This window comes from Fringilla coelebs, assembly GCF_963513975.1.
Source record: "Fringilla coelebs genome assembly, chromosome: 2".
Taxonomy (NCBI): domain Eukaryota; kingdom Metazoa; phylum Chordata; class Aves; order Passeriformes; family Fringillidae; genus Fringilla; species Fringilla coelebs.
The window spans coordinates 67,775,392-67,799,421 of NC_140029.1; the positions used below are offsets into that span (position 1 = coordinate 67,775,392).

At 35.1% G+C, this 24,030-nt stretch overlaps 1 protein-coding gene across 1 annotated transcript in view; it reads right to left on the reverse strand.

The window, feature by feature from the left end:
• Window positions 1–24,030, reverse strand: part of NBEA (neurobeachin) — a gene marked incomplete at its 5' end in the record, with an annotated part of 454,102 nt that overhangs the window by 258,584 nt on the left and 171,488 nt on the right. The window contains 4 exons of the mRNA XM_084201080.1: window positions 6,680–6,807; window positions 7,465–7,591; window positions 11,622–11,776; window positions 23,083–23,521. Coding sequence (XP_084057206.1) covers window positions 6,680–6,807; window positions 7,465–7,591; window positions 11,622–11,776; window positions 23,083–23,521 — 849 coding nt within the window. The remainder of the gene's footprint in view (window positions 1–6,679; window positions 6,808–7,464; window positions 7,592–11,621; window positions 11,777–23,082; window positions 23,522–24,030) is intronic.

The window sequence follows — 24,030 nt, forward strand, 5'->3', positions numbered from 1 at the left end:
TACACTTAGTCACTTTGGGCACAAGGAAAGGAAGGAGTGGCATGTGGCACAGCAAAGAATGACATTATTAACTTAGCTTTGAAAACCAACTTAAGAGTTCCTGACCCAGTACAACCAAATAATGCATAAGATTCCTCATCCTCACTGAACAGAGTGATTGTGTCCAGTGACACCAGCGACACCTCTTGCAAATGACGCCGGCCTTGCCCCTCCACAGAAAGTTTTGACAATCACCTTGATGTCCAGCAGGGATTCCCTGATGTCTAATAAGGCTGAGTTCCTACTGCTCCCACAGTCCTGCTTTACCAATTGCTTTCCTGCTCCTTATGCTGCAATGCCCACAGTATTGCACCAACACAGTATATTATGCAGTATGTTACAAATGAATCAGCTGTGATTACTTTGAATTACTACTCAGTTTTCTATTCCTTTACTAAACAATGATGGCATACCTCAAATAATAGTGCAGAGAAAATATTGAAGATGAGTAAGAAACACACCCTAACCCAAGACAGGGTATATTTTTTATAAAGAAATGTTTGTATTTGGGAATACTGGATTTTTTTAACCTCAGTTAAAATGGCTGAAACAGGCAAACACATTGAAAAGTTATCAAGAGACTAAAAGGGTGATCCTCCTCACCCAGTACCATAACATAAGTTTCATGTTCTCAAAAAAAATCAGATTAAAGTACATATATAGCTATACAGTGATATAATTGCAAGACATTTCTGAAATCTGAGACCAAGCTGGCATGAGCTTATGTGAGGCTTCCCTGAAAAGACAAATTCATTATGCATAGAAAATATCTCATACTAAAATGATCTTCAAGGTAATGATTAAAGAACTTATATAAAAAATGGAAATCAATTTATATATATACATTTATATGTGTGATCACACATAAAAAATCAGCAGAAAGGCTTATTTCATTAAGTGGCATAAGCATTGACCATCTTTGATGCCTCAAGGGAAAATGACATATTCTTGACTGCATCTACAGTTAAGATGCAGTCAGCTGCAAAACAAAGAAAAAGCCCACTGATTTTTTTACTGATTTCTGCAGGTGGCTAGCTGACATTGAAGTACACCTGTCTATCACCATGTGAACAAATGCAGTCGTGATGATGTTAAAGCAAATTAAGGTTAATGCAGACTATCATGCCTTCCACTATGTGGCACAGGGAAAATGTGATTTACACGCTCAAAAGTCACAAAGTTCCAAAGGCATCCAGCAAATACATGACATTTTTCCTCTTGAGAAGTTGGACGGAAGACTATATTTAGAAAATATTTTTTAAATAGTCATAATGACTAAGAGTAACATCAATCGCAAAAATTGAGGGTAAGCGCTATTAAAGATTTCCAATCATGTTTACCCTCCTTAGGCATTCTCTTGATGGAAACTCTAAGGCCTCCTGTAGTATTTAACTTCTTGTTATGTCCTTTTGATACTTTGAACATATGAAGCTCCTAACATAGTACTTCATACCTCTGCAGCGTGTGCATCATTCTTGAAGTGCTGACTGTAGAACAAGATAGTGGGAGTTTAACCAAATTTATGCACAGAAATTAAATCACTCATCTGTTCTTCCAAGGCACTGGACAAGTCCTCAGCAATGAGCCAAGGGAGCCAAGCATCCCAATTATTTTGGCAATCCCTCCATTCTTTGCATGGCTTTGTCCCTCATCTCTAGGATCCTTAGGATGGATCTAAGTCTGTTCTTTGCTCCTAGAAGTTGGACTCAGCACCTGGCTATGTTGAAATCTGGCTTTTACTTGAGTCTTGGTTAGTCCAGAAAATGATTCAACATATCTCTCCAATGCAATGCCTTTGTTTCACCTGAGCACTTAGTTTTGTCAGGAACAATTTGACACTATAAAAAAGACTGTTAATAAAAATAGCAAAATGGGATGAAATATTGGATTATAGAAATTTCAGCACCATGAATAGCTTGAGGTTTTATTTACATGCTGTTAATTTGAGTTAATACAAATTTCAAAATCATAAATTATTTATTTATTCCTTTCCCCTCTTAATTTCTAATATTAATTAATTTATCTTGTTCAAAATGTTGGCTACATGCTGTCCTACAGACTGGTAAGGCAAGTTTTAGTTAGTTGGAAGGAAGCATGCCTGGACACACAAATTAAAATGTTTTGGATGTGGCAGAGTGAGATAAAAGAATGAGAGAATAATATGTACGGGGCGAAAAAAGTTCTGCAAGAACATGCATTTTTTTCTACTTTACAGCATCTGTGCTCCTGAACACAGTAATACAAAAGTTCTGAAAAGTTTCTAAGAGAAACACAAGGGACATATAAAGCTCCAAAAAAGTAAATTTTCCCAAGAAAGTATAAGGGGTTTCCAGATTACCATAGTATGTAAAGGAAAATGGATGTCCTGCTCTTCCTAATTCAAGATTCAGTATTCTTCAAGAAAATCAGAAACTTATTGTGCCAGTATTGGTAGATGCCACAGTGATGTCACACTTGAGGACTTGGGGAGCTTTCAGAGTAGTGTCATTTAGCACCCAAGTTCTATCTGTGGTTTCCAAAGGAATGTTTTGGGCAATTTTTCAATTGTTTCAAGAAGCCTCCTGTCAAACATGATACAAAGCTAGTCCATCACCACCTCTACTGAATATTTTCATAGAGCCATGTGGTGAGTTAATGAGGAGAAACAGATCCTGCTCCTATCAGCGCAAAAACATTCTCTCTGTCATCTGACTTTAATTGTGCCTGTATCAGAAACATATCAAACGTACAGCAAGGAATTCATCGGAGATCCTTTGGAGAAGGGCTACCTGGCTGACCTTCTACCCAGCTAATGATACAGCAAAGTAAAAGCATCAGTGAAGTTTCTTAGGTGCCTCACTCAAGAGAGGGGAAAGCATTCTATGTGACTGTGTTTCAATCGTGGACCTATTCTTACAGTTCCAGACACTCCAAGAATAGCTGTAGTGGAAATACTTTTAGCCATCTGTGCTTGACAAAAAGAGGATATAGCTTTTCTTTCAGCTACAGATCAGATTACACTTGCCTGTAACATTTTCACCTAAAAGCTAGAATGTTGTCATGCACTTTACATGGAGGGAATTTGCAGACCATATGGAAACTAGTTAGCGAAAACATATCTGTGCAAGTGTTAAATGGAACTCCACAATGAGCTCTGCTAAGCCCAAATATGTGGCCTACACATATTGCATGTTTGTTTCCAATTAGATTCTGTACGGATGATTTTAACCTTTGCAACTTCTGTTCTTGGAGGCATTGGAAGAACCTCAGTTGACAAACCACAGTAGTGTTGGGTTGGTTCTGGTATACTCTGTTTGAAGCCATTTGTATTCAAATGAAAAAAGGTCCCTTTTAACCCATCACTGGCAATATTTTCTACTCATAAAATATTCTGAGAAGTTGATGAAACATTTGAAATTAAATGGAGTGTAAGATACCTTTGAAGAAAGAATTGGTTTTAGAAATAGGAGCAAGTAACTATTTCTGTAATTAGTAATTTAGTAAATTTAGTAGAGCAAATAGATGAGGAATTTTACCAATAAATATACTGTGCAATGTCAGATTACTACCTGATGGGGTTCCTCTGTTACCAGTCACATTTAGGAATTTACTAGAGGAAGAGAAATGAGTAATTTCAAGAATTAGTGGCCTAAGTTTTTGGTCTAGACTGACCAAAGATCATTGCAGCCTGTGTATTTCAACTCCAATAAAAAGTTCAGAAGGCACTAAGACATTAAGCGTAATTTACTCAAACAATAGATCAACCAGTCTCCCATGGAACAGAATGGTGATGCAGTCTGATGCAAAAGGACTTCAAGATTTTTCACCAAAGGTTTGAGGCAGCTGAACTACTACAAAAAGGTGAAATCATAACTAAGTTGTATAAACATTTCTAAAAATATATTGACAACAGCTATCATAAATCATCAGATATTCTGGAAAATTTGCATGATTAAACTGTTTTAGAAGTTTTGAGGTTAGTTTTTTTTTCTGCTTCCTTTTATTTTGTGCCGTTCAGTATGCAGTCAGCTACAAGACTGTGTACATTCTTACCAAATCTGAAAATCATTTAGCATTTCTTACACACACACATACACTAGAAAGAGCCTCAGGGAAAAGCACATGGCATCAAGGATGTCTGACAGTATTCTGATTTTACCAAAATGTGAGAGGGAAGAAACTTCGTATCATGAGGAGGTTTTGAAAAACAGCAAAGAAGGAAAGGTATCATTATATTAAGCTTGACAGTGCATCCTTTATAGAACACAACAGATATTTTTACGGTGATCAATTTGAAAAAGAGACGAGTGCCTTAAGACTTAATTAAAGAAAGTTTATTTGCTCCTTTTTGAATTCTTATAACTAAAACCTTTACATATAGAGTAGCAAATTAAACCATTGCCTATAAAAGTGTCAAGTTAATTACTACTTGCAGTAAAAAAAAAAAAAAACCAACAAAAACAATTATCAAAGCCCCACAGGAATTCTATGCACACTCATATCCTGAGTAACAGCACCAAATCCCTCTATTTTTGAGTCATTACCTGGACAGCACTTTCAAGTACTTCACGACTACCACTGGCTTTCAGTAAGGAATGACAGAAGACTTCTCAAAACAAATCAGGAATCAGAATGAAAGAGAATTTGGAATTCTCTTTCAAAGGCATCTTTATGAGGCAAAATTCAGTTTACTTGAGAAAAAAGGTCTCATGGAGGCAATGAAGAGAGAAAAGATCAGAAGCAGACAATGACTATAAGAGCAACTCTGAGTCATCTGTTAAGAAGAAAAAAAGCCCAAGTATTTTAGAATTGAAAAACAAAAATTCAAGTCTTGCAGTGTAAAAATCTATGGTGTGCTTGAAATATTTTTACTTCCTAGATTTCTACTTCAATATCTTGGGAAGAAAGGACTGGTTTTTAGAAATCAGGAATGAGAGTGTGATTGAAGAGAAGGTGAGACATAACATTAAAGAAAAATGATGGAGAGGACACTGCTTGTTTTGGAACTCAGTGTTTGGTTTGTGAACAATGTTTTCTGATTCTGAATTGGGTGGCTAAGTCATATAAAGGGAGGAAAATAGGGGCAAAATATGGAATGACACTCCAAGCAGTTATCAGAAAAATGCCACATGCCAAAAACAATCCAACAAAATGTTTCTCTATGGATAAATAGTAAGATTAAATATGGCTGTATAGGGGTGAGATTCCTGTGACCTCTAGCACTTCAGTCTTTGTCATATCCTGGGAACTGTTATAACCTTGATCATGATAAGGATCTGACAAAAATACAAAAGCAGAACAACATCAATGAAGAATTTTTTTAATCAGTAAAAGAACTCAGGAGAACCAAGACAATTTTAGTCATAGCTTATAAAACCTATAGTGCAATTAATCAATTGCCAAATGGAAAAGGATAATACTGCTACAAAGTTTGCAATCAACTTCACTGAAATAAGAGAGTTAAGAATGAAGCCCATAAATTATCTTACAGTAATCTCAACGTGAATCTCAGACCATTAATTTAGGTGTCATTAAGTGAGAAGTGCAATTTAATCACAAGCTATAAATTAACAATAAACAATACCTCAAGCTTCTGAGTATTCTAAGCTACTACTATACCATTCCTTGATATTATTCAACAATGATATTATTAAACAATAAGAAGACGAAAAAAGAAAAGGCTGTAGAAAATTTCAGCTACAAGATGTGAATATTTCTAGTAACAAGAGCCAACACTGTGAGATGTAATCATGGAATTACCATAGGAAAAACCGTACACTAATATTTAGGTAAAACACATTCATAATAGGAGGAGGTTTGGAATTTGAACACAAAGCTGGTTTTTTTTTCTGTGTAGATCTTTCCATACTATAAGCCTTGTCAGAATGAGACTTTTTCCTCTCAATTAACAGCAATACTGTGTGTCAGAACAATCCTGAAAGGAAAAAGTTTACTTTGCTGAATATATTCCTCTGAATACATGACCTGTGCATGCTCATGCAAATTCCCCCTTCACTATTTTAGCTGCATTAGTACTGATTCATTACTTTCTTCATTAGCCTGCCATATTTGCATGCTCTGCATAACTTCTGCTTTACTTCCTGCCTCATTTATGAGGCAAATTTTCTAACTATGAAGTAGTAAAATAGCACATAAACCCCATAAAAATCCTTGAAAGTGGTCAAAGATACTTTAAAATTTATCAGTTTTTACTCCCCCTCTAGGCACAGCTCTTTATGAGCCTTTGTGAATTGATCTGCCTGAGGAAAAAATAGCCCTACCAAATATAGATACAATGTTGGAGCATGGTCTTCTTTTTACTTTCTTCTGTGGGAGTAGTTTACACATTTTATTTGCATTTTCACTACTTTCTCAAAGTCAGGCTGAAACACTGAATTATTCTGAGGAGAGAAAGGCGAACTATGGAGATTATTTTGTGACAGGATGTATCATTACACAGCATCTCAGGGGAACAAAAGAATAGAAAAGCTATCACTTTTAACATAAATGAAATTAAAGGCAAAGAACTGAAATCACAGTGCATTAACAACTGATTAATTAATTTGTCAAAAATAGTTATGTGAAGTCTAGCGAAAATAAAAAATTGTTCAAATCAAATGAATAATAGCTAAAATAATATAATCTCATGACAGAACAGTACCTTCAATCAACAGCTCTTGTCCATGGCTGCCCAATAGCGTTCGAGACAGGAAAGGGGCAAAATCAACAAAAATTTCTCGCAGGAGAGGGGCCACCTTTTCTAAAGCTCTTTCAAGCTTTGCAGTGATACTGTGAAAAAAGCAGAGACCATGATTGTAAGAAAACTTCACAATAGAACCTAAATTATGTCAAATCACACCTGTTTTTAGAAGTTTCTGTAAGCTTCTTTAGAAAAGAGGATGAGCATAATTTGATTCAACTTTATAGTTTTTAAATGGCTTTAAGTAAATGGAAATGTCATGTCAGAGTAAGCAGTGTGTCAGCCTCATAAGTTCCAAAGTATTTGCAGAGTACTCCAGAAGAAGTGAAATTATTGTTCTTTTCAAATACAGGTCTGTTTTTTCCCTCTCCCCTTTAACATAGGCTTTCATTTGCTCAGGAGGGGTTGAGCGCCTCCTCCCACTGCCTAGTGCTCCATTTACCAACTTCTTACTTTCCAATATGTACTATCATTATTGAGTAAAGAAAATAAACCAGCCAACTGAAAAAATATTTTAATGAAGTATTAGTGTCTTGCATAGTTTGAACAAGTTAGACCCTTCATTTGAAAAACTCAGAGTTTTCAGTGAAGTGTTATTTTAGCATACACATCCTTGGTACCCAAAAAGTATATACACTATAGTACACATATAACTAGAGTAATGCCCATTAAATGAGGTGGTTTTTTTTTTAGAGGAATTTAGGAAGATAAATTAAATTTAATATTAAAAGATAGAACCTGTGTACCTCATGTTTTCAGCTGAATCCTCTGGCATTGGAGCAACAGTTTGGACAGCTGGCAGATTTTTGCTGGTAGCACCATTCACAAAGCTGGATGACGAAGAGGAAGAAGAAGATCCTGAGTCTACTGCACCTGTCCCCCAAAAAACACAAACCTTAATTCAGTTTTATGAAACAAAACTTTTAAGCTAGTCCTTGTATTATTAATCTACTTCTAAGTACGAAAATCATGTTATTTATTCTGTAATAGTGAAAACCTTTCCATGTGGTTATCAAAAAATCAATACCTTTACTGGTATAAAAATAATAAGCTTGAAATCTATTGAAAATCAGGCAAAATAAATCCTGACCTCATTTCCACTATTCCCAAACTATATTCCAAAGTTGAAAATAATTTTAGATCATACTGTAAAGCAAAATCTTTCCAAATAAAGGTGTAGTTAATATGAGCTTGAGTGGAGAATAAAATTTTAAATATTTCTTAAAATATATTTATATATGCACTTTTAGCTGCCCAGTTGCAACTACAGGCAGCAACTAAAATAGAAATTAAAAAATGACAGGAGAGATAAAAAATATACATCACTTCAGTAAGAAATAGGGGAAATTGGTATCTGAGGAGTATTTAGACTCTAATTACAATTTTTCTGTTTCCTTCCTTGAGTCAAGGAGAGTTGTGAGATCTTAAAAGTAAGGAGGGCAGTGGGGGTATCATTTCAATGGGTTGTGAACAGCTGCCCAGAAAAAAGCTATGCACACAGAGCATACATTTATACTTTAAGTGATCTGGGTCAGAGCTAAGGGCTAAACTTAGACTCTGAATGCCAATCTATCATGTTTGCTGAAACAGCGCTGTGAGCTCAGCCTCTCTGAAGCAAAGCAGCAAAGGCTCAGAGAGGCCATGAACAGTGAGAGTGCTGTGATAAATGCTGTCCCTGTTCTGCACAGTCCTTCTGCAACACACCACTGCAAGAGAGGTGGCTACAAACAGTCTTGGACTTGGAGTTCAAAGCCTGCGGGACTGCAATGCCGCCACAGAAGAGGCTGGCAGGCAACAGGATTAATCCTAGTTAACAATGAAGGCTGAAGAACCCCATTTTAGAGATCAATGACATTATCCTGACCATTTAAAAAAATTATTATGGTTAACTCCTTGTTTCTGGTCAGTTTTAGCAGTAGATAGATCACTGTCCTGTGCATTATACAGGTATATATTATTTTTCAGTTTCCTGCAGAGATCTACAAAGCAATGATGGTTTCTTGACTGCTTAAGCAGTGAGCCAGCAGTGAAGTAGATGCTAAATGCTCCTAAGTGTGAAAAATACTCTGGCAGCAGGAATGATTTTTTTTTATTTTTAAACTTTACTTTAGCTATTTTTTATTGATAAAAGAAGGTGAAGATTGGAATTTTGACTAGATAATTTAAGAACATTTAAATTCAAAACACTATCAAAATGCAAGCAGGATTTACTGGGCTTGCTAAAGTAGCTGGTGAGGTTCAGGGTTTAGATTAGGAACTGATTTAGGGAAGTTTTTTTTAATAATGGGATTGGGAGACGGATTGTGGTTTACACTGTGTAATCTGACTTGGATTAAATACAAATTCAAAATGTACCCAAACACACTGAGAAACACAAAAGTATAGGGTAGGCTATCTCTCCCAACCTAGGAATAACAGCAACTTAACTGAGAATAAATTTCAAGAAAGATTAAGCCTTCACATATGTATACGTATATGTGTATATATATATGTGTGTATATATATATATGTCTCTGTGTGTTTGTGTTCTCATTCACTTATTTTATTCTTATATACATATTTTTATTGTTTATTCCCTTTTCCTTCCAAAATGAAATTTTCTTCATGAAGCTTGTTTAAAAATGCAGTTGCTAAGTTGTTCAACCAGCTAGGCTTCCAGAAGGCCAAGCAGACCTAGAACCATTGTATTAACATGGAAGTAAGAATCAGGATATGAATTACAGAAATCCAGTCTAAGAAACTACAAAGCCAGTTTCTTATATAAAAAGATGAAGGAGGAAAACCTATCTTCCCAAAGATGCATTCACAGTACTAACGGACTTTAGTAACACACATCTCATTAAGTCGTGACATGACATTGACTGTGACAGTGATGGTAGATGGAATGTAAACACCAACTATAACCCATTAATAAATGAAAAAAAACAACTTTCACATAGGTCCAGCACAGAACATACCTTATAGATTGTGCACCCATCACATAGATAAAACTATTTCTATATGTATTTCTAGAGTATCTGTGACATTCTGTAAAAACAACTGTAAATAGGTTTGGGGGGACATCTAGTGTTTCTAAGAAATTGCATTCTGTTTCTTCTCTATCATAGCAAAATTTTAAAAAATAGTGCTGTTCAATTAAATTCTATATATTACTTTAAAGTAATTAATAACATAGATATTTCATGGATTAAAGTATATAAACCAGAAAGTCTTTAGATAGCCTATATGTCTCGAAAACTGACATATATGAGTCACTGTTTTGACTATCATAGGTGGAGCTTAATTAAAAATGGCAAAATGAGCATATTAATCTAATATTTATTTAAATATTTTCAGTGGAATACTACTTTTTTTTTAACTTCCAATAATACGTTTATCATTTCTAAAATGTTACTGTAAAACTTAAATCTTAAAAAATTCAGATCTTCATATAATGCTTTACTACAGAATTCAGTACCTGTATAGTTCTAATTACTTGCTTCACACTTGCTGAAATTCCATTAAATCAGTACTTTTCATTTAATCAAGATAATACATTGATTAGGTTCAAAAACAATTTCATAAATAAAAAAAAAGAAACAGCAAGGTCTGTCAAAAAAAGGAGCCTTTTATCCACACTGAATGTACCACAGCTTCTGCAATACTGCCCTCTACTAAGAACAGTGTTAGGGAAATAACTGTTTTTAAAATGCAATTACTTACAAACAAGGGCTACTACATTCCAGCCAAACTAGCTCAGATATTTAATATGGAAGAATATCTGAATGAACAAGACTGAAAACCTTACTTTTCAGTCGGAAAAGATTCAGTATAATTTGAAAACAAGGTTTCCAGTGCAAGATATTTTTTGCATGATATAAGAATACCTAAAAGGAAATCCATTTAAGATTAACACAAGTGTCTACACAAATGAACTGTTGAGAGAAGCAATAACATTATTCAGAGTATTCATTCCTCCCATCTGCCTCAGAAAAGTTAGATTTTAAGCTCTTTTTTAAAAAATCCTTAACAAAATCAAAGTTCTATTACCAGGTATTAAAGGTAATCTGCAAAGAAAAAAAAAAAGAGCTCATATTACTCCATAAAGCAGAAAGATGCCAAAAGCATCCCCCTCTGTTTGCTGCAATCCCAGAGAGATTTTAATGTTCTCAATCCTTGACTGAACTTGTGATATCCTTGAAGAGAGTTCTTCTCTCAAGTGTTTTTACTTTTTTAAGAAAGAAAAAAGTCTATAGCCAGATACTTCAGAGGAGTATAAGTTAAATGTCGGTTGCTCTCAGTAAGGATTCCTTTCTCAGTAGAAACCAGTCTCCACTGTCAACAGGCTCCTTCATGACAGATAATCCCACTACTAGTATTAAAAGTAATTTTAAAAGAAGGTTTAGTCCTCCTCCTATAGGTCACAAAAAACAACTACTGATGAATTCAGTTAAATTAAGTCGTTTCTTACTAAAAACCTTCCAAAAAGAGCATAATTTTCACTGACAAACAGTAATTCTCCAAAATATTCATCCTCTACAATCCACAATATGTTTATTAAGCATCTACTTGCCTCTTTATTTGATACATAAGGAGGGATTATTTGGTATGTATCATATAAACGTCCTCTACTGTAGAGCACTAGAAAATTTAGCTCATTTCAACTGTAAACAACACTTATAAAACAATATTGAGGCTATTTATGAACTTATTTAAGGCTGTGTAAGTCCATTGTGCACTATTAAAGATTACAAATACAGACCAAGAAAAAACACTGTCTCTAATAAAGGCCAAGGTTTAACCTTTCAGGTTTTATTTTGGAACTACAACAACAGCAACACGAAGATGATTAAGAAACAAAACACCATGAAAGGTCACAAAACAAAGACAAAATGAGGGTCACAAGAATATTTAAGGACAATACCTGTTGTATTAATCATACTTTTTGGTGTAGCTCCTGTTGCAGCAAATATATTAGGTGTACTACCCGGTGGCAGCCCGCTCCCAGCGGTGGCAGCTCCAACGGTGGTGACAGCCAGACTACCCGGAGGGGGTTTCTTCACTGGTACAACCACACTCCTGTGGAAAAAGAAACAACAGATTACTAAACTTGCACAAGGGAGTCAGGAAGAGTTTTTGATTGTGATGGGTTTAGGCTGTCGGGTGATGCAGTTGCTGAGAAATGCATATTGTAAATTTTTTTAACCTTCCTGAATTAGTGTAAAACTCTGTTAACAGGCCCTAAAACCATACTCCTTTCCTTATTCTGCAGCTTCATGTGACTCCGAAGAACATAATTAATCTTCCAACACTCACAAAATGGAAAGACTCTACCATCTCAATATGCTGAGAACACTGCTATCAACAGTATAACACTGCAGTGTGTTCTAGATTTGCAAAGATAATGTTAGCTATCAGAAATTATGCCAGCAGACTAAAAGTCTATATGCACACAGTCATAAAGACTGTCAATTTGTTGATCCTAATGAAGTTACCTAAGATAGCAGCAAACTTTTTGCCTTTCAGCTGCACATTTGAATACAGTAGGTTATTCCTCAGTACCATGAACATATTGGCTTTTCACAGAGATAACTAAGAAACAATTTTAGATTCAGCCTTCTTTCATCTTAATCTAAATCAATAGCACATGGAGTACAGTGAACAGCAACAATGCAACACAATAAATACTTGCTTTCACAGTATTGATATTGCTGAGGTTTAAAAAGCAGTTTTGAAGCTTTCAGAAGAGAACAGGGCTTTCATACAAAAAATCCAACAAAATATCAAATATAAGCAGGAAACATTGCACTCAATTTTTTTAACCTAATTTGAAATCACACTTAGGGGTTTTTTAAATGTGAAGACCAAAAGACTTGCTCTTTGGACGCAATATTTTTTCAACACTGGGAGGCTCTCATAGTGAAAGAAATTATATTTACATTTTTCTTTTTAATATTTCCATTTATGTATAAAACCCCCTTCTCCTTAAAAGTCTGTTTCACGGGCAAACCTGAATGAAAAACAAACCTGAAACAAACCATATTCATATAATGTTGAACAAAATATTTTCATCATTGTGTACACTTTCTGTTTAAGCAGATACACTCTTCTTTAAAATGATTCATTGTGAAAAAAAAAGAGCAAGGCAATTATTTAGGGTGATGAGGCCACATTTTACTCAAGAGTAACTGCTTTGTTACACTTTTGTGTAAATATAATGGCACATAATGAATCATAGGGTGTGCGACACAATGTTTTAGGGTAATGTACTTTTTCCCTATATGTCTAAATCCTCCATCTCCCTGGATTGTAAAGACTGGTGGTAACAGTGAATAAAACAATCCATAAACATTTTTTCCCCTCACTCTCTTTAGAGGGCTGGCAGTTGAAGTCTCTGCATTCTGAACAACAGCTTGCCCCTGCCCTGAAGCACGTACTCTTACAGAGGTAAATCTAGGCATGTCCATGGGCTTTTGTCTCAGACCCTTCACATTAGGAGGAGATGAGTTTGAACAGTGCAATAGCTATTGATTAAGATAAGTGACCCTAAAATAATTGCTTTGTCTGTAGTTAATAATCTTACAATCACTGCTCATATTAAGTGTTTACATAGCAGCAGCTACAGCTGAACAGTGCTGGGTCTACAGGGGTTAGATAAATCTGCTCCATAACACCATGAAATTTCCTAGAGCTACCCCAATCTACATACAAAGATCTCTATTTCAATTAATACCTCAATCAAATATTTGGATTTGGGTTATAATACTGAATAAATACTCAAAAGCAAAGTCCTTGTAGTGTGATAAAAATACAAGAAGAAATTAGAGCTTGTTTCTTAGGTGGGAATGTTCCCCTATATATTAATTCCAAAAGGAAACTACTGTCATTACCCTCTACCTTTGTAGAGAATTGCAATAGAAAGGGTGAATGAAGAATGAATGCGAGTGTTCTTATGCTGGAGCACAGCAAGGAAAGACACAGAGTAAAAGGTGTCTTACACTGGCCTATCCATGTGCCATGTTCTAATGGCACATGGATTATCAGGTCACCCAGACCACAGGTCAACATGTAGCTTCACAAGATGACCTTGCAGACAGAAACTGTGAAGAATTATGACTCAAAGAGCTTGGGAAGGACAGAGAGGCTGTTGGCAGGTCTATAAAGGTAAAAAAGGCATATGCAAAACCTGGAAAGAGTGGCCAACATATGAAGAACACAGGAGATGTGAGGAAGACTTGACGGCTGTCATCCCACACTCTCCATGCCATTGGAGCAGATCCTGTACCTCTTTTCTGGATGCAAGCAGGAAGGATCCCTGACTGCTGAACAGACTCCTTTGACACACACTCATTCCAGGGTTTCCAAATGTAAGACATTGTGAGTGAAAGACATGTAAGTTATTTCAAGAAAAACAATTTTCCCCTCATAAAGTCTGGTAATACTATCTGTTAAATTGGCAATACAATCTCTGTGGAAGTATTTCCTTTTTTCCTGCTATTTTTCTAAAGATGAAGCTAAATTCAAGGTCTTCCTCCTCATATTTAAATAATACAGTGGTCTTTCAGAGTGTCCAAAAGATCACCTAACTTTCCATAGCAATGATCACACATGTCAGCTTTACTTCCCAGATGTAATAGGATCAGTTTGATTTGGAAGGGACCCCTAATAAGTGTAGTTTAGAACTGAAATACAGCTTCTGTAGCAAGGACAATCCTTCCCATATCCCACAGATATAATGCTCTACACATAGCTGGCATTGTTTTGTGTATCTAGATCACCACATTGGGATAGGTCAGATTCTATTAAACAACAAAATATCAAGAAATATCAATAGAAACCTCTCTACCATAAGAATAGGGAAAATCAGTGAGATGACATCATCCTAGCTGAAAGAAAATGCAGCTTTCTGACATGCCATACATGGTGACCTTGTCAAAATGTCTCATTCTTACTGATAAAACAAAATACAGTGAGTGAATACAGAATGACATTTAGATGAAGCAGACAGAAAAACTGTATGAACAACACAACAGAGTGGTCAAAAATGTGCAAAACAATAAGAGGGACAGCAGATCAAGAAAGGTGAAAGAGAATGACTGCCCTTCAAGTAAATAAACTCTTCCTTTAACCAATCTAACCACTCCAACAGCACGTACAGTGAAAACAGGCAAATAAAAAAATCAGACTTATGGAAGAAGTATTATACTTGAGCATAAGATTTGAGGAATTAATTTACTGTGGTAGATGCTTTACATGTATCTGTCAGGCATTCAAGTTTTTCTTTCATCAAGGAGCAGAAATTTACAGAGTAGAAGAAAAGGTTATATACACTTCTGTACTTCATTTCAGGCCTTGCTTTGTAAAACATTTCAGACTACCTAAATATTCCAAACTGGTCCACACAGCTGCCGGAATCACATCATCGTGGTCTCAAATGATTCCCAATGATGTAGCCAGTAAAGACTTAGTAGTAATTGTCTGTAGCAACCGATTTTATTTCTGTGTTCCTTATGTGGTTTTCAATCCTAAATATACCTGTGGCTCCTAATCACTGTTCCTTTACTCTGAGTGTCCTTTACCAAGTTTTAAACCTAAGCCTGAAGTCATCGTAATTCATATCATGCTTAAGACGAGTGTTGTTGATTCTACCCACATAGTACTTATGCATTGCTGGTTCATTAAATAACCTCAGCAAATAGCTACAGGATTCTTCTGGGGTTTAGAAATTTGCATGAAATAACTAGATAGAAAATAATACCATTAATGCATTGAAATGCAAAAAGAGAGAATGGAAATTAAAAAACCCGCCACTTTCTCAAATTGACTTTACTTAAATATTGAGCTACACAGTGCTGGTGACACACAAATTATGCAGCTCTATATTTTCTCTTTCTCTGCAATTCACATTCTGTATCTCTTCTCCATTTTAAAATTTAAAGGCTTTCCAACTTAATCACTGTGGTCAGAATAAAGGTCAGAGATAAGCCTTCAATACTGGATGTCTTGAGCTACCTATCTGAGCAGCAGCAATTAAATTAGAATCACTTTACTCTCCTGTGGGATATGTGAAACCTCTTAAGGCTGAATTTATATTCGTGCTCCTCCTCTCCTCCCCCACAGCAGCAGAAAGCATGAGGATTTTTCAAGTATTCTTCAAAAGGCAGCACAGACTTCAGACAAGTTTTTCATAGAATTGCTCTTTGTCAAACAGCGACTTCAGAGGTTGCAGAAGAAATCACATTAAAAAGTGGGTGGCAATTTGTCTGCTATATTACATGCTACCTTGTTCCTACAGCTAGATTAACTTAATCTCTGAAAAGAAAGCTTAATATTCCTTCTCTAAAAGTTATTTATATTATATATCTCTGCCTATATCTAGTCCCCTATGAAACATTTATATCGTTGTTTACCTCCTATTCTTTCTGATTTCACCCCCAGACTCTGATCTGAGCCTGCAATATTACTAAATACTAACAACACATTCTGATTCCTACTTTAAACAAGCTTCTATTTGGATAGAAGGGATAGACTATTAGGATAGACTGCATTAAGATAAGATACATCTGACACCAAGGAGGAAAGGTTTAACTCAGAGTAGAGAGCCATGGAGAAAAAAAGGGGCTTAAAAAATTGTGAGGTATACACATGAGTTGTAGAAGAGATATGGAAGATTCACAGAAGGATGTCACTGTTGGAACTTATGCAAATGCAATATTAGTGCTGAATATCCATGTATTATGGATTCTTTCAATCATTTGATTCCACACATGCACCAAAACCTCCGAATCTCAAAGTACATTAAATGATCCTAATCTACTAAACAAAAATTGCTTGTTTCTAACTAGAAGAAAGAAAATCATCTCAGGTGTGGTTTTAGGACAATGCCATGAAGATCACTGATCCTTAATCTTGGATCACGCAGAGGAGTAAGTATTTATTCACAAAGAAATTCTGTCCTTTACATCCAGGATAAATTACTTGAAGTATCTAAAGTGATCTAAAATACTGACAAGAAACAAGGAAAACATTTAAAAGATAAAAAAAGCTAATTATCCGGAAAGATTAATGGTCTTGGCTAAACAGAGAAATGGAAAATACTGGAAGTTTAATAAGTTTGAAGAAAGTGAATAGAATCTAAGTGAACATATTATGTATTAAATGTCAGGAACACCATCAAATATAGGAAAAAAAACCCCAAAGAAACAATCAATATGAGGTATAAATGAGCATGGGTGAGGAACCTAATCTTATATATATACTGAAAAAGGGGGGAAAAAAAGGTTAAAAAGCTATAATCAGTCCTGTAAAAGAAGGCAGATAGGGATAAACAGATATACAAAAATGCAGTTCAATTTTCATCTCTATAGCCAGTCAATTATAGTAGGGAGTAGGGAGATCCTAGTTTCTTCTCATCAACTTCAGGCCAGACATACCTAGAGTTCCGCGTATATGAATATGAAAAAGCTCATATTACATAGGTGATAAGAGGTGTTTTGAAAGAGCTACCTGTGTATAGATTGCTAAATGATAGATATGGGGAATATGATTACAACTTTATGAAAATGAATTGAGGATTAATATACCAAATTTTGTTTGACCTGAACCTGTTCATAAATTTAGGATGATTTTTTTCTAAACAAACAGCTGAAGTGGCAATGAGATTTCCCTTTCTCTTTTATTATACTTATTAAATGAGTGACTAAGGCACTCTCTAGGAATACAGACAATGCAACTTCAGCCCTCTTCTCTAACAGGATCTCAAACCATACCTCATTCTCTGGAGCATATTTTTACTGCTACCTCAGAAAAATATATTCTAGAGAATCCCCCAAGTATTTTCTTTGGGCCAGTCTCTGCTGCACAAAGACAATGAAAATTACCTTGAGTGAACTGGAACCAGATGAGTCCTTTAATTCCCACACTGCTGATTAGGTTTTTCATTCATCTGTTCACACACTATTGTGAACCCAAAGTAATGGGGAATGCAGTGCCTAAGAACAGACAGAACCTGTACCTGTTCCTTCTTGACTCATGGGAAAGTTGCTCTATTTTTCTTCAATTATTTGTAATTAACTTTAAAAAGTAAGCATTTTTCCTGGGAGAAGACTAAAAGGTATTTATGCATGACAATTTTTAATAAGATTTCAGGAAAATCAAATCTATTTTTCAGCAATCATTAGTTGGAGAATTTTTTACTCTAACAGGAATATGGCCTCCTATTTGAATGACTTAGTAGACCACTGAGTACTAATGATCTCCCACAGGTGGCAAATCATACAACAGATAGACATTGAACCTCTCTATTTGAAACTTCAGTGCATCTTCTCTCCCAGTTCTTGTATTTTCCCATTCTATCAGTTAACTATAAAAGAAAAAATAAAGGAAAAAAGAAAAAAAACCCTACCCCACCACTATATTCTAGCAAAACACATAGATTCTCTGAGTAATCCTTCTAAATATAGCATACCTATATAAAATTAATCATATTTTTGAAGACCACCTGTCTCTGTATTAATGGGAAGGATATGTATGAGACCTGACTGGATCTCACAAGTTGTCCACCTTCTCTAGCACTGGAAAACTGGCTCCTAGGTCCTTCTGTCAGGGGAAAAAAACAAAAACTCCAAAAATCAAAACTAAAATACTTGAAAGATGCGTTCTCCAAAATATCCTCAAATACATTCCTAAAGATTTCACCAAGCATGTAAACTAAGCAAACCCATAATCTTCCAATTTGTGAAATTATAATGGATTAAAAGGGAATCACTTCTTTAAAAGCACCAAAAAATCATATTATTTTAATTTCTAGGAATTCAAGATTTTCTGCTTATGCAAGCATTCTTCCCATTTAAGTAATTCTAAGAACAGAAAATATATATAAATTACCTCAGTTCAAAAAAAAAAAAAAAAAGAGAGACACAAAGCCACAAGCGCTCCAAATTTCAGTAATAGCACCCATCTAAGAAATTTCGACTAGAAAAAAAGTAGAGTGAGGTGTAAGCTTCAAAATGCAATACTGAGTAGAATCACAAACAAATTCAAAAACCATAATGATCTAGGTTGCATCCAGTGGGACCAATGAAAATTGACCAAAAAAAAAGAATCCCCAAACCCTAAAAATCAATAAGAGAGACTGAATTTTGTCAGACAGAAGATGAGAAGGCAAAAAGGAATTATTGGTGAGTTATGCTCCATTTGTCGCAAATCTAGGTGAAATCACCCTTTGTGTTTGCTTCTAAAAATGTCAACCTGGATGCCATTTTCAAGAAATTCAGTCTGACGTTAAAAGACATGTCATAACTTTGAGGATCCAGGCTCTTGTGTCCCAGAAATCTGTTTATACAGCTCATAATGTAATTACGGCTACCTTAAGACAGATGAGGCAGAAGGCAGCAATATATTGAAAACTAATTGAAAAATGCAGTTGTCCAGAAGCACTTGTGGGGAAGAGGTCTCTGAAAAGCTGCTCAAAGCTTCAGAGTTTGAAGTGAAATTTTTGATGTTGTCACTCTCAATCTATTGAAGAGCTGACAGACAATCAAACCCGTCTGGCTGCCTGGCAGCTCATTTTGCTGGCAGGTGGCAAACAATTAGACACACCAATTTGTGCCTCCTGATGACATTAAAGCATGAAACTAAGTTGTATGCAGGGCCTAGTGATTTGTGTGAAAGCATTTCAAAAATAATACTCTTTGCCGTGGCAACTCATTTCAGACTGCCACCTCCCATTATGGCTTTGAGTGGTGAAGACGACAGACTTGAGTTACGTGCGGCGCAAGGCCGCTTCTGTTCAATCCGTCATCGGCGCCCCCCGAGACCTCAATCCCCTCCTTTCATCAATATCACCTCATCATTTACATTTGATAGCACTTGAACTGCTGCATACATTAGCCACCATTTGATAAAACATGCTGGGCACTTTTTCTGCTTTTATGTTTCATTTACAACTGCGCAAATTCCACGGGAGAATACGTGGTAGCTTCATACAAAATGAGTCTTATGGACACATTATGAATGTACAATTAAAAGAAGATGCAGAGCAAAACACATCCTAATAAATGCAAAAATACAGTTCTCAATTTCAATTCTATTTACCAGAGTTTACATGGTGTTTACCCTTCATCCATGATCATAATTAAAGAAAATTAGCTCAACTATACTTTTGCTAGGCACTCAGACATCCAAATGCAAAAAAAAACCAAAAAAACAACAAAAAATATAGCCTCAAAAGGACTATCTTCAGATTATTGTGAAAAATAAATTTTTCAAACCTAGATTTGGTTATAAATATGGAATCACTGTGCTTATTTTATAAAACCTGAAACAAATAGAACCTGACAAAACAATACACTCCACTGCTCATGGTTCTCTCCAGGGACAAAAAAGATGACCAAAAGCCACACTTCTCAGTGAAGTACCAAAAGTTGCATAAACTGCAGCAACACAAGATCCTCCAGAAACATGGTTTACAGGCATAGTTTTACTTTAAAAATAACCCCCAAACAGTTTATCTTATTTAAATGTTATTTTATATTAGTAAACAGAATTTCATTTACATGAGCAAGTATGGAAAGACAGCCCTGCTGTAATTTCTTTTCAGTTTTTCACAAGTTATTGGGAAAATACAGGAAATAAAATGTTCAGAAATCATCACTAGGAAAAATTCATGCTGCTTTGTCAATTAATACTTAAATTTGTTCAGTTATGATTTCAATATACTATTCAAAGTTTTTTCCCTCTAACCCTTGTTTCATCCCCTATGAAAAGTTACAAGGTGAGGATCTGAATTTGCTCCACGTTCATAATTTGAAAAAGTGACATCATCACCATTAATATTTGCCTCCAAAGATTGTCAAGTAAGTACTCCAGCAATATGAAAAATCTGCACAGAGGAATACTCGCTTGAACAATGGGCATCATTCAATGCAGCCATGGAGTGGAACTAGTCAGTTGAGGTCCAAGTTGATGGGCTAAGAACATCTGTGTTTTTATCAAGATGGCCACAGTTCAAAAACATTTGTTTAGTTGGATAAAAGAATGTAACACTTCCCAATCTGCTGGACTTGCCTGAACGTGTCATTTTTCCATTCACAGTTGTTGGTTACACTAAAAATCATCATCTACCTTACTCACCGAAATCAGACAGCCAGGGTCATTTATTTAAGAGAAAAAGAAAAAAAAGACAAACCACCAAAAATTATGTAAAAGTGAATTCTTTTGCCTAAACTTCACCATTACCAATTTTTTTTTCCTCTGAAGAAGTGAATGATTCCAAAGGTTGAATGTACAATGTACACTACCGAGATACAACACGGCGGTGCACTTTTTACAGGAAATCATCAAATTGGGTTGGCAGGGTAACAGGTGAAGCAAAAAACAAACCACTAAACTCATCAGCTGCTAAACTTATTAAGTATGAAATATTTATCAAAAATTCTAAGCTCTAGACATGAGGCACCTCTTAAAAAATTCCATAATTCTATATTATCTACTACTACCAATGATGTTCCAAAGGTACAAGAAGTCATATTGTTGCAAGAACAATTAAATGGAGGTGCTTGCCTTAAATAAAGGTTATGGCCAACCAACTGCAGGCCCTTGGAGTTTTTAGTGCTTTCTTATAGAGCTATAATTTAAAAATGCACAGTAAAATTCATGTCTTCAATCACCTTTATGTCAAGTTTCCTCTAACAATGACAAAGACATCTCATAAGATTATATGCTCCTTTTTAATTTAGGTGTCTGGCATTTTGTGAATCAACCATTGCTTGTGAATGAAATATTTTTCTCATTAACCCAGGTAGAAATTTAGATAAAGTAACCTTTTTGCTTTTTACAGTTAAGGTATGATTATTTCTACATGTAGCATGATGTTTTATACTGCTTAATGTAAAAGCATGCTTTCTGGAATATGGTGGTTCCTCACAAAGAAAAAAGAAAAATTCTTAACTGCATAGGAAGAAAAAAATATTTTCACTTCATATTGAAAGCAATCTAAAATAAAAATGCGCAGATTGATGAACTAAAAAAATAACATCTTAATGTAAAAGCTCTTAAATGAGATTTCCCTAGAAAAGTTTTAAGATCAAAAATATTATTTAAGACCTAAAATATTAGAAAGGGAAATATCCATTGCTTCTAAGGAGTATTTAATTTATCCTATCTTGATAAAATAATTTTTCTTACCACAGACACTATCTGTTTGTTAATTGAATTATTTTAGAAAAGCAGTATTTCTATATAGAGAGACAAGAAAACCAGAAGATTTTTTATGGGCCTCATAATGGAAAAGTACTTCACTTTTATTCTAAAATTCTGACATATTTTCTTGCACTTTACTGTTTATGTTATGTTGAAAACACTGAATATTCTTTCTCTTAAGACTTAATGAAGATATTTATTATATTTTTGCAGGTTTTCTGCAAATACAGATTTTTTTCTCTCATAAATCACAATAAGTCTTTTCTGCCTTATTTTTTTATTTTCTTTAGTGTTTTACTTGCCTGAACTTTACCTGCACCTGCCTGATAAACTAATATACTTTTAAGTTTTCAAGACATGTCTTAAATAGTCTTTAAGCCTTGATTCAATTTTTAACATTTAAAAAATATTTTTATGAAGAAACTGAAAGGATGTAAAATACAACCACATCAACACTCAGAAGACTCAGGTCTAAACTCACAATGGATGGGACTACACTTCTGGGAGGATGCTGAGAATTCCACAACAACACAATCTCTATGTTCAGGATGACAGAGGGACTGGACATTTAAAAGCAAGTATGTTTTTTAGAGACTAGGAAGATACAGCACAAGAAAAAAAAAAACAACAAAGGACTCTTTGTGGAAATGTTTGTGAATTTAGTTTTAAGCACTAACTTCTGAGCTTTAACAGCTTCTGTTGTTTTAAAGACCTAAAAGAAAACTGGTTTCCACCATGACCAAGCAAACAATTTGGCATGGTCAAAGCATTTCAGTACCAGAAAACAGTTCAATGATGGATCCAATTAAGATTTAAGCCTTTGAAAGGATATTTTACTGAATTTCTGCACAATCTGTTCTGTATCAGCAGATATTGTCCCCCCTCCTTCTCACTAAAACAGCAGCTTAAAGAAAAAAAAGATTTTATTGCACATATATTTCTTTGCAACAGGCTTGTTTTCCAAGTACTTCATAGAGTTTTATTCACTGCTAACAGAGAAGAACAAGAAGAATTACTTTTGTCTATACCACGTAGTCTGTTGGTAATGCAGAAAGGGAGACATAGTGCTGTTGTTTTTAACATACTATAATACCAACCAATAGTAGAAAAACCTTTTGGAAGAAATAAAAGCCCTTCAAACTTCTGAATTACATCAATAAAAAATAATGAGTCCAACCATATACCTGTCAAATGAGTGAAACTGCATGGGAAGAATAGCCTGAGCTTCTCTCTTCAGTGCAGGGTCTGGGTAAGGGATCGGGTCTGGGCCACATTCTGCAATTTCAACAGGGGCTGCCACAAGACTTTTCAGGATTTCTTTGACATTGATTCCTTTACTTTGGCTGATACTGGATATTGATGATGCAGGTTTCAGAATCTCACTAGGGCTTTCTGTTAAGCTCTCCTGAGATTTCTTCACTTCTGAAGACAAAGTAGACAACAGCTCACTCATAGCATCAGGACCTGTGCTGGTCTCCAAGTCTGTCCCATTCAAAATATTGGGCATCTGTTCATCTCCAATTCCAGAATCTGTATGAGGAATAGAACTTTCCAGCTGAATATCTTCAACTGGTGTTGGTGTTTCTTTATCTTTGATATTTTCTGGAAACACAGTTGGTGTCTCTGCAGCGAAATAGAGATTATGAAAAAAATTAAGTTTGATATTTTCTCATAAAATATGATCATAAGGTTTTATATGACAGAAATGTGTTAGAAAGGCCACAAATTCATTCTACATACAAAACATTTAACCTCCAGCAGCTGTTTGGCATATAGACAGGCTTGGAAGAGGGAGCCCAAAATTGCATTATACAAACTCAGTGACATTTAGAAACTACAGGCCACTACTCACACAGTAATCAAACAGCAAAATACTGCCAGCAAAAACAACACTAAAAATTATACTTATCAACTGCAGAACCATATTATCCTTGAGCCTACCAGAAGGGAAAATTGCAATCACTTATGCTTTTGGATTACTATAAAATTTACTTTTGTATTGCTGTCATCAAATATTAAGTTTGCATTCAAAAGAAAACTGCTAGACCATTTTTTTGCTTTGTGTTTTGTTTAAAATGTGTATTACACACATTTCTACACACATATCATTGCACTGAATACAGATTAATTTA